Source organism: Poecile atricapillus, chromosome 2, assembly GCF_030490865.1.
Source record: "Poecile atricapillus isolate bPoeAtr1 chromosome 2, bPoeAtr1.hap1, whole genome shotgun sequence".
NCBI classification, from domain to species: Eukaryota; Metazoa; Chordata; class Aves; order Passeriformes; family Paridae; genus Poecile; species Poecile atricapillus.
In genome coordinates, this window is record NC_081250.1 from 52,305,060 (window position 1) to 52,316,334 (window position 11,275).

Genomic DNA, 11,275 nt, shown 5'->3' on the forward strand with positions numbered 1-11,275 from the left:
AAGGCGCTGCAGGGGCGGGCTGAAGCCAGGGGCGGCTGCTGCAGGCGAAGGGGCTGGGAGCTTTCTCCCAGGAAAAAGCCGGACACTGCACGTGGTTAGCAAGGGGCTGGCACCTAATTGGGGACCTGGGAAAGAACCTCCCCCGGTTAGGCGCAGTGGTCCCCCGCTCATGTAGGGGTTTCCAAAGTGATAAACTATCTATCAATAAACACTGTACGCTTAATATGCCTCAGTAGCTGCAGCGGTTGAGAAAGAATAGGAAATAAAGGAATTTAGGATTATATATGTGTTGAAATCAGTCACAATAGAATGCTGAATTTACAGACCACAAGGATGCTTGGCAGAACGCCCAAGATAGGGCCAGAAGGAGGAAAACACAGGGGCATCAGTCTAAAGTGCCAGCTGGGTGAAAGGTGATTTTGGCAGGGAGAGAGTGAAAACACTGAGTCACAGCCCAGGACGTCTAGAAACCCACCGACTCAAGAGGAGGAGGAGACTGAACATGTGGAGTAATTAACATAAGTGAGAGAATCAGTTAACCATTAGAATTACAGAACATCCAGAGTTGGAAGGGACCCACAAAGATCAAGAGGTCCAATTCTGAGGTGAATGACCCATATGGGGATTGAGCCTAAAACCCTGGTGTTACCAGCACCATGCTCTGACCAAACTGAGCTAAGAAGATATAACACTAATTAGTGATAGAACTGTGCAAATTGTAGCCAACGAATCCTGATATTTTTGTTTGCTAAAACGTATAAATAATGTAAGAAGTTGATGATTAGGGAGCTAGTGTTTTGTGGGTTACTACCTAGCTCCTTACTTTGCACAAACTAGAACAAAGAAATATTGATTCCTCTCCTCTGTGTGTGAATTGGCATTGCAGACCAGGTAAGGAGCCCATGTTAGGGGCAACAACCCCAGCCAGGCACTCCCAGAGCCCCCTCATGCAGGTTTGCAGACGCTGGTACATCAGCAGTGCTTGTGTGTCTGCCCAGCTGCAGCCATAAGGTTTACATTGCAGGATGAATCTGTGCTCAGGAAATTGTAAGTTTCAAGAGAGCCAAGTGGGAAAGAAATCACTCTGTGCCTGGCTTTGCTCGTGCAGGAGGCATGCAGAAAGTAGCTGCTAGGACAGCCCAGGCAGTTGTTCAAGCTCTTACTCAAGACTATTTGTATCCTTTTCTACTGGGATTGCATCCTGGCAGACAACATACTTTGTGTAAGCACTATCTTTTCCTAGAAGAGACAGCTTTTACCTAATTTTATTCCAAGCCTCTTTACTTGCCATTCTTTATCTACATGCAACAGGACTTTCAGCTGCTTCTTTTGGGGCTTGGAAGATAAAAGCCTGTGAGGGTACAGCTATTTCCCCCCCAGGCCAGTAGTTCCTGCAATGAACAATGCATGAAATGAGGCTGGTCTGAATTCCAGAGATCTTTCCACACTATGCTGATGGTGGCAATTCATACAGTAGAATCTAAAACTGTGTAACGTTGGGACTACAGGTACAAAAGATAAAATTCGGTACCCTGTCATCTCACACATAATAGTAGAAATAGCGCTGGAGAACTTTTTCTGTTTGTTTTGTACACAAGTGTGCTCAAGTCCACCTGTTTCTGGTAAATCTTGGAGTGTGTTGTGTAAAGCAGTCATACCAAAAGAAGCCCATCTTCTTCCTACAGAATTTAAAAATCCAGTGCATCTCTGGATTCTTTAGAATCTTTACTCTAAAATTCTGCAGGTTGGGATTTTAAGAGTGACACATCCTTCTTTATTTTCTCATTTCTGACCTGTGAACTTCCTCCTCAGAAAGATTACAGGAATTTGGCCTTCTCCCAGATATATTTTGTTTGCCACAGTCACATTTTCTGAGCTAGTTATTGCAAAATTTCCGTGGTCTACCATATCTTAAACTGCACAGAGTTTGTGATGTTACTATGCTGGTTGTTTCAATAAAGTTATAGGATGTTTCAAAACACTATCCCCTCTCAAACACATTGTATACTAATGTATATATATTGTATACTACAATATATAAATATGTATTTATACTACATTAAATGTATGTATTTATATATATAGTATACAAATGTATATACATTGGACACTAATTGTGCCTCAGAAACATTAATTACAGTTGTTACACAATTTAAATGAGGAGGAGCGCCAAAAAGTGACTGAAAAATCATACACAAAACTAATGACCAGGAAGTTTAAAGTCTGAACGTCTTCAACATATGTGCGGTACTACATAAAAAAGGATTGGCAGATCAGGAGACACAATATTTAAACATACATATAATGAGTTCAATATATGAAGCAGTTAATGACTGGCACGTGATTCTATGCTTAGCAGAAAATAATGAATCAATTAGAACATGACAGGAAACCGTAGCACATAGGAGAACATATGAATTAATGCATTTGGGAATGAATTGAGGCAGATGTAATTCAGAGCCCCTGGATTGAGTAACCATGCTCCTATTTGTACAGCCGTGCAATCTACAGGATGTGAGACCAGCTCATTCTCATAATTAACTTTGTCAAAAACACACAAACAAAGAAACAACAACAAAAAAACCCACAAAAACATCAACAAAAAAAACCCAAAACAAAACCCCACCTTCTTTCCAAATGCATCACATCCCAAAGCCAATGGAAGGGGCACATTACACAGGCAACCAGGACGGCACGACTGCCTCTTGCCATGACACCTGTGGTCGGCTGAGCTTTAACCAGTCCTGTCCCCACCTGCTGCTTGATCCCGAAATTACAGCCTCAAGCTCCCTCTGCCATAGGATTGTTTCTTTCTTCAGGCGGCTAGATTAAAAACCCCACCATTTAAATGAGCTCCAGAGCTGGACAAGATGGGCGGTGGGGCAGTGATTCCTGCAGCGTTGCCGTGAGATTTGGGCTCTGCCAAAATCAGGTGCTGGCAGCTGAGCCACTGGCAACATACCGCGCTACCCTACTGCAGAAACCTTTCAGGGCCAAGCTGGGCTGGAGGGAGGGAGATTGGCGGCCCTCCCAGCTCCTGAGCACAAGGTGAGGAAAAAGAAATGGTGTTACCCAAAAACCCCTAGAAATGCCAAATGATAACAGAGTAAGGAGAGGGGCAAAGGCACAGTTTTGAGTTTTGTCTAGGCAGCACCAAGAGCAGACCATTCAAACCCAGGTGCGCAACACGGAAAATGCCACACGTTTTCCTGTGGCGGGGGGAAAAGGCTCCAAAAAAAGCACAACACAAACCCCAAACCATCATAATGTTTGAATTTTCTGTCATTTATTGTCATTCAGCAAGAAGCTGCTGTGCACTGCTGATGGCCTCTTCTCTGCGCTCTCCTCATCTTTGCTTGTCTCAGGGCTCTACGAAGCCAGGCTTTGGGGGCTTCTTTCTGCTCTTGCCAGGCCTGAGACCAAACAGCCTGGCGGGCCCGGGGCTGTTAGCAGGAGAGCTGCTGAAAGTCACCCCAAGCCATGCGGCCTTCCCCTGCAAGGCTCCAGAGATACAAGGGCAGAAAGCTGTAGCCTAAGCTCTACTGCACTAGCACCTTGTTGAGCTTGTCTGTCCTCGGGCATCCTTCAGGTTGCCCAGTGTAAATCTGAGCTGCTTTCTTAGGGACTTCGGGCTTTGCCCACACTGTGGCCTTGCTGAAGGCCAAGGCCAAGGAAAGGCTCTCATCTGTGCTGCCAGTTCCATGGAAGGCCCCAGAGCAAGAGGCCATCTCTTGGCTGCCGGGATCCCACCTTCACGGTCTGGCCTTGCAGGTTGGCAAAACCCACGTGGGTATCCTGGCACATTCCGGCACTGACTTTCCCTCTTAAGCTTCCCATTTTCTACAAGGAGAATTCTGATTTTTCCTTCTGCTTGGAAGGGGACGGATTGCCTTGGGTGATGTATTTGGCAGCAAGGTTCTCCTCGCATGGAAACACTTCCTGGCAGCCTTCTGCCCACTGACAAGCCATTTGGTCCCACTGCATCCCGGGGACCAGAGTGCAAAAGCAGCACCTTTCCTCTCCTCTGGGAAGAGCTGGTCTCACAGCCCTAACATCTGCACCCGACACAATGCAGATGGTGCCTGAAGGGAGTTTGTAGCTAAGTGGGGCTCATTAGATTTACCAGCCCAGGGAACAAACAATATGATCAGAGGAAATGACCTCAAGTTGTGCCAAAGGAGATTTAGATTGGATCTCCAGGAAGTATTCCTTCAACAAAAGGATCTCAAGCTTGGCAACAGGCTGCCTAGGGCAATCAATGGCTGAGTCACCCCCCTCAGAGAGGTTTAAAAGTCATGGGCATGTGCCATCTGGGGACCTGGTGGAGTAGGCAGTGTTAAGTTTGCAGTGGAACTGTGTGAACTTCAGGGACTTTTTCAAGCCGCATGATGCAGAGATTTCAGGGTAGCTCAAGCAGTGTGGAGTCGAGGCTTTGACTCAATGATCCCCAAGGGTGCCTTCCAACATGGAGATCTAGGAGACTGGCAATGGAGGCCAGAAAGACAAAAGAAAGACCAAGGGACGTTCTTTGAAGAAGATTCACTCCAAAGCAGCCTTAAGCCCTTAACCAGGGCCACTCTAAGTGGCTGAGCTGGGGTAGGGACAAAGGGTGCAGTTGGCTGGCTTGTGATGCGCTGCGGCACCTGTGACATCACAGGGGGCGCCTCACAATGGGGGCAGCTGGAAAAGGCCCCAGCAGGTAACTCTGGCCCTGTATTGCTTGGGCAAGCGGTGAGTGCACATGTGGCGGGCAGGCTGTGCTGGGGACAAGGGCCGGGGCAGAAACGCTGCACCTGGGGCTGGGTTCTCCCCGCTGCATGCAGGGACAGCCCCTCATGGTAGAGCCTTGGCTAGGGTACCAGCTGCTACTGCTGCTGGGGCAGTGGGACAGGCCTTGCTGCCCCCAGATCCCTGGGATTCCCAGACCTGCTGCCCCCACTGCCAGCTGCCTCTTTCCCCGCTCCCCTCACGGCCTTCTCTCTATCCTCCTGCAGACCATGGATACCTGGGTATTGTGGTTCTTGCTCTTGCAAAGCATAGTCCACTACCCACAGCCCGTGGGGGACGATTTGGACGAGGCGACGCGTCTGCTCATGGAGGAGCGTGCAAGATTCCAGGAACGCGAGAGGATTCTGCTGGAGCTGGAGGTGGAGCAGCTCGCCCTGATGCAGAGTGGCCCATCCTGGGGAGACCTGCTCTGGTCTGCCTTGCAGGCCTGGCAGGTCTGGGCATTTGTCGGGCTCTTGCTTCTTCTCTTGCCCCTATGGTTTATGTGGAGGAAGAGAAGGCGTGAGGCAGAGGTCAGCGGCGAGCGGGAGAAGGAGAGCGAGGAAGAGGACAAGGCACGGTCATACGATCTGGCATGGCTTCTGGAGGAGCGCATACAGTGGCCTGTACAGGACCTGCAGGCAGGCTGCGACAGGACAACGGCCATGATGGAGAAATTGCTAAGTGCCCTCAGGCGTGCCTTGGTTGGGACTTTCTTCCCGGTGCTGCACCAAGCCATTGGTTTTGGCAGTGCCTTTGAAGGCTGGACTGAGAGCGGGGAGGAAAGTGTGTACCATGTGCTTGTACCCCTGACTGCTCCCTCAGGCCACATCTTCCGCCTGGAGCGTGACACTGACTGGCTGAGGCCCGGCAGGAACTTCCGCGTCCGCGTGGAGCTGGTGTGCAGCTGCCCGAGGGGGCAGGAGGGTGTGAACATGATGTGCTTCCGCCACCACCCTGACGTGATTGGCATGCTAACTGAGCAGCCCAACCTCCTAGACATGCTGTGCACCGGCTCCTACCTTGACGTGGAGAAAACGGTCTACTTCTTCTACAGACTGCTGGGAGTAAGCTGGCAGCGTTTGCCTGAGTCACGCAGTTGGCATTTAGCGCTGCACTGCTCCCAGCGCTTCTGCCACCTCAGGCTGTCCAACGGCCAGGAAAGCTTCCAGGTTCAAGTGATGCTTGGGCTACAGCGATTTACCTCGGACATCTTTATCAGCAGCCGGCCTCGAGGGGCCCACACCCCAAGCACAGTGTGGCCTGAGACCTACAGCATGGCAGAGACAAAGTTCTTCAGGCACATGGCCAGGCAGCTCCCTCAGGACAGCTCGCACCTCAAATGCCTGCAGCTCCTTGCTGCAGCTTTTCAGGAGTGCAAGGGCTTCTCCATCCATTCCATCAAGACCATCATCATGCACCAGCTGAACACCGTACCGCTCTCACAGTGGCACAGCAGGTATTTCCTGCTTCAGCTGTCCGATGTCCTGGAGCAGCTGCGCTTAGCTCTGCAAAAGAAACACCTGCAGCATTTTATTGTGGGCAACCAGAGGCTTCCAGAGGAGATCAGGCTGCCCCCAGATGTACGAACGGCTAGGCCATCCAACCTCTTCCACAGCCTGTGGCAGGATCGGGCTGCCCACTCCCAGGCCATGCAAGCCTGCCTTGATCTGCGCCATCGCCTGGCGAGGTTGCTGGCCTATGGCCACTGTTAGCAGGGCTCCTAGAATCACAGCAGTGCTAGGTCGCAAGAGCCATTTAACATCATCAAGTTCAAGCCATGCCCTAACACCACCTCAACTAAACCATGACACTGAGTGCCACATCCAAGGTTTTTTCAACACATCCAGGGATGGTGACTCCATCACCTCCCCCGAGAAGACAATTCCACTACTTTTGCCACTCTTTCAGTCAAAACCTTTTGCCTAACATGCAACCTAAACGTCCCTTGGCACAGCTTAAGACTGTGCCCTCTCCTTCCGTCACTTGCTGCCTGGAAAAAGAGACCGACCCCAACCTGACTACAGCCACCTTTCAGGCAGTTGTAGAGAGGGGCTAAGGTCACCTCCGAGTCTCTGTTTCTCCAGGCTAAACAGCTCCAGCTCCCTCACTTGTTCCTCACAGGGCTTGTGTTCCAAGGCCCTCACCGCGCCCTCTTGTTGTCCTTTGCATGTGTGTGCTCATGGGGCGTGCAGCTGCTGACAGACGATCGCTTTTTAGTGCCGTGACAAAGAAGAAGGAATGGGATACACAGACAAATAGATATATATATATATAACTAGAGTGTATATATATATATATATATATATATATATATAACTACAAAGATTTTTAGGAACAGATGTGTTTTTAATAGATACAAATGATAGAGTTCTGTTTTGAATAGATACAAATGATAACGATAGTTTATCAATGATCGTATCATTTTATAAAAAGATAGTGCACATATATAATGTCACTACCTGTTGTGACACATATTCATGCTCTAAAGTTACTGCATTTATGAGAGGCAAAATTTTTATTACATAGATATACTTCTAAAATATATACATATATACATGTATTGTATTTCATACAAAACAATTATTCCATAAAGTGGAAATGAAATAGAAAACCAATTAGAGATAATTCCTATAGAATTACAGCAAATAATATATATTTATTATTAAATGTTTACTAAATATGGAAAATGTTATAGAATGAAAAAAATCATTGGAATAGATATGATAATAAAACAATATAAATTCAATATGTAGATTATGTCACTATCTGTAGTGACAATAGTGACTATCTATAGTGACTATCTACGGTGAAAATATTATGCTCTGTAATGACTGTATTTATGACAGGAAAGTTGTCTATTACGTAAATTCAGTTTTAAAATACATAGAATGCATATCACATCTCTAATATTTTTGGACAGAAGTATGGCCATATACAGTGTCACTGTCTGTTTGGACACATATTAATTAACACATATCACTAAGTGGCCGTATGACTGGCAAGCATGAAACTGTTTTGCTGGTTTTTCAATAAAATGCAATCTGACAGAAGCCGGAGTGTGCAAGACTTTCTTGATCTCAGCCACCCCTCTCGTATTGGTAAATGTCATGCGCCGGGAGCCTGGGCTTGTGAGCAGTCTCCTTCAACTCATCCAGACTTACAGGGCTGAATTGGTTCTCATCAGAAATGAAGGCCACAGCCCCTCATTCGCTGAGCTTACTTTTCAAAGTCTGAGGATTCGGCAGATATTCTTCATGACAAAAAAAATAAAGCCAAGTCTGCCCTTAGACTTTATTTAAAATAAAGTTGCTCAGAGGTGAATGCGGTGGTCTTTGTGGCTCATTGGGTTTGCAGGGTGAGGAATGGGTGTTAGAACATCCAGTTAGCACAACTGGAGAAAACAATGAGGACACAAAGAATAAGAAGTTCAAAGCTACAGAGATTGAGTCTCCTTTTGAGCTCGACAAAATAACCACTGCCAGTCTTTTCAGAAGAACACAAACCATGCTTCACTGAATGAAACTGCTGCTCTTTGCAAACAGTAACTCAGCTCACTCTTGGAAGGCACTGAGAGATTTGTATGTGAAAAAATGGTTCTTGACCATGAGGATGTAAACCCAATAAGAAGAATCCAGGAAAATCAGCACTCCAGAATAAGGGAAGTTTCCTGATGCAGCAGTAAGAAATCTTCAAGTATTTTACTATCAATTCCAATTATATTGATAATATTTCATTAGAATGTCATTATTCATAATTCTTCTCTAAGTGCTATGCACTGCTTGTGACAGTTTTTAGTAAGACTAATTAAGTATTCTTATTATAGGAACATTATATATCTATTGAGGTATTCTAGTAAAAGCCTGTCTGCACGACCCAGCTTTCAAGCCAGACGACAATTCCGGGGACAGTGCTCTTGGAACTTTCCTGGAGCAGCGAGAATGAAGAAAAACAATGATGTTGTGGACAAGAAAAGGAAGGATCAACAAAACGTATTGGCCAATAGTAGCTGGTTAAGCTGCGCGAACCCTGTGGGACCCTGTAAGAGCGTGCTAAAGATAGAAATAAAGCCAAGTTCACTTTTACCTCTGAGAGGACTCTGTGAATATTCGGAGCGGTTTTCCATTAAAACCCCGCCTTCTTTCCAAATGCATCACATCCCAAAGCCAATGGAAGGGGCACATTACACAGGCAACCAGGACGGCACGACTGCCTCTTGCCATGACACCTGTGGTCGGCTTAGCTTTAACCAGTCCTGTCCCCACCTGCTGCTTGATCCCTAAATTACAGCCTCAAGCTCCCTCTGCCATAGGATTGTTTCTTTCTTCAGGCAGCTAGATTAAAAACCCCACCATTTAAATGAGCTCCAGACCTGGACAAGATGGGCGGTGGGGCAGTGATTCCTGCAGCGTTGCCGTGAGGTTTGGGCTCTGCCAAAATCAGGTGCTGGCAGCTGAGCCACTGGCAACATACCGCGCTACCCTACTGCAGAAACCTTTCAGGGCCAAGCTGGGCTGGAGGGAGGGAGATTGGCGGCCCTCCCAGCTCCTGAGCACAAGGTGAGGAAAAAGAAACGGTGTTACCCAAAAACCCCCAAGAAATGACAAATGATAACAGAGTAAGGAGAGGGGCAAAGGCACAGTTTTGAGTTTTGTCTAGGCAGCACCAAGAGCAGACCATTCAAACCCAGGTGCGCAACACGGAAAATGCCACACGTTTTCCTGTGGCGGGGGGAAAGGCTCCAAAAAAAGCACAACACAAACCCCAAACCATCATAATGTTTGAATTTTCTGTCATTTATTGTCATTCAGCAAGAAGCTGCTGTGCACTGCTGATGGCCTCTTCTCTGCGCTCTCCTCATCTTTGCTTGTCTCAGGGCTCTACGAAGCCAGGCTTTGGGGGCTTCTTTCTGCTCTTGCCAGGCCTGAGACCAAACAGCCTGGCGGGCCCGGGGCTGTTAGCAGGAGAGCTGCTGAAAGTCACCCCAAGCCATGCGGCCTTCCCCTGCAAGGCTCCAGAGATACAAGGGCAGAAAGCTGTAGCCTAAGCTCTACTGCACTAGCACCTTGTTGAGCTTGTCTGTCCTTGGGCATCCTTCAGGTTGCCCAGTGTAAATCTGAGCTGCTTTCTTAGGGACTTCGGGCTTTGCCCACACTGTGGCCTTGCTGAAGGCCAAGGCCAAGGAAAGGCTCTCATCTGTGCTGCCAGTTCCATGGAAGGCCCCAGAGCAAGAGGGCATCTCTTGGCTGCCGGGATCCCACCTTCACGGTCTGGCCTTGCAGGTTGGCAAAACCCACGTGGGTATCCTGGCACATTCCGGCACTGACTTTCCCTCTTAAGCTTCCCATTTTCTACAAGGAGAATTCTGATTTTTCCTTCTGCTTGGAAGGGGACGGATTGCCTTGGGTGATGTATTTGGCAGCAAGGTTCTCCTCGCATGGAAACACTTCCTGGCAGCCTTCTGCCCACTGACAAGCCATTTGGTCCCACTGCATCCCGGGGACCAGAGTGCAAAAGCAGCACCTTTCCTCTCCTCTGGGAAGAGCTGGTCTCACAGCCCTAACATCTGCACCCGACACAATGCAGATGGTGCCTGAAGGGAGTTTGTAGCTAAGTGGGGCTCATTAGATTTACCAGCCCAGGGAACAAACAATATGATCAGAGGAAATGACCTCAAGTTGTGCCAAAGGAGATTTAGATTGGATCTCCAGGAAGTATTCCTTCAACAAAAGGATCTCAAGCTTGGCAACAGGCTGCCTAGGGCAATCAATGGCTGAGTCACCCCCCTCAGAGAGGTTTAAAAGTCATGGGCATGTGCCATCTGGGGACCTGGTGGAGTAGGCAGTGTTAAGTTTGCAGTGGAACTGTGTGAACTTCAGGGACTTTTTCAAGCCGCATGATGCAGAGATTTCAGGGTAGCTCAAGCAGTGTGGAGTCGAGGCTTTGACTCAATGATCCCCAAGGGTGCCTTCCAACATGGAGATCTAGGAGACTGGCAATGGAGGCCAGAAAGACAAAAGAAAGACCAAGGGACGTTCTTTGAAGAAGATTCACTCCAAAGCAGCCTTAAGCCCTTAACCAGGGCCACTCTAAGTGGCTGAGCTGGGGTAGGGACAAAGGGTGCAGTTGGCTGGCTTGTGATGCGCTGCGGCACCTGTGACATCACAGGGGGCGCCTCACAATGGGGGCAGCTGGAAAAGGCCCCAGCAGGTAACTCTGGCCCTGTATTGCTTGGGCAAGCGGTGAGTGCACATGTGGCGGGCAGGCTGTGCTGGGGACAAGGGCCGGGGCAGAAACGCTGCACCTGGGGCTGGGTTCTCCCCGCTGCATGCAGGGACAGCCCCTCATGGTAGAGCCTTGGCTAGGGTACCAGCTGCTACTGCTGCTGGGGCAGTGGGACAGGCCTTGCTGCCCCCAGATCCCTGGGATTCCCAGACCTGCTGCCCCCACTGCCAGCTGCCTCTTTCCCCGCTCCCCTCACGGCCTTCTCTCTATCCTCCTGCAGACC

General features: G+C 48.5%; 1 protein-coding gene across 1 annotated transcript; it reads left to right on the forward strand.

Annotated features, from left to right (window-relative positions):
* The first annotated feature begins 4,997 nt into the window (after nucleotides 1-4,997).
* Nucleotides 4,998-6,482, forward strand: LOC131575489 (inositol 1,4,5-trisphosphate receptor-interacting protein-like 1). The gene has a single exon (XM_058831076.1). The coding sequence runs from the start codon at nucleotides 4,998-5,000 to the stop codon at nucleotides 6,480-6,482; it is 1,485 nt and encodes a 494-aa protein (XP_058687059.1).
* Nucleotides 6,483-11,275: the final 4,793 nt, after the last annotated feature.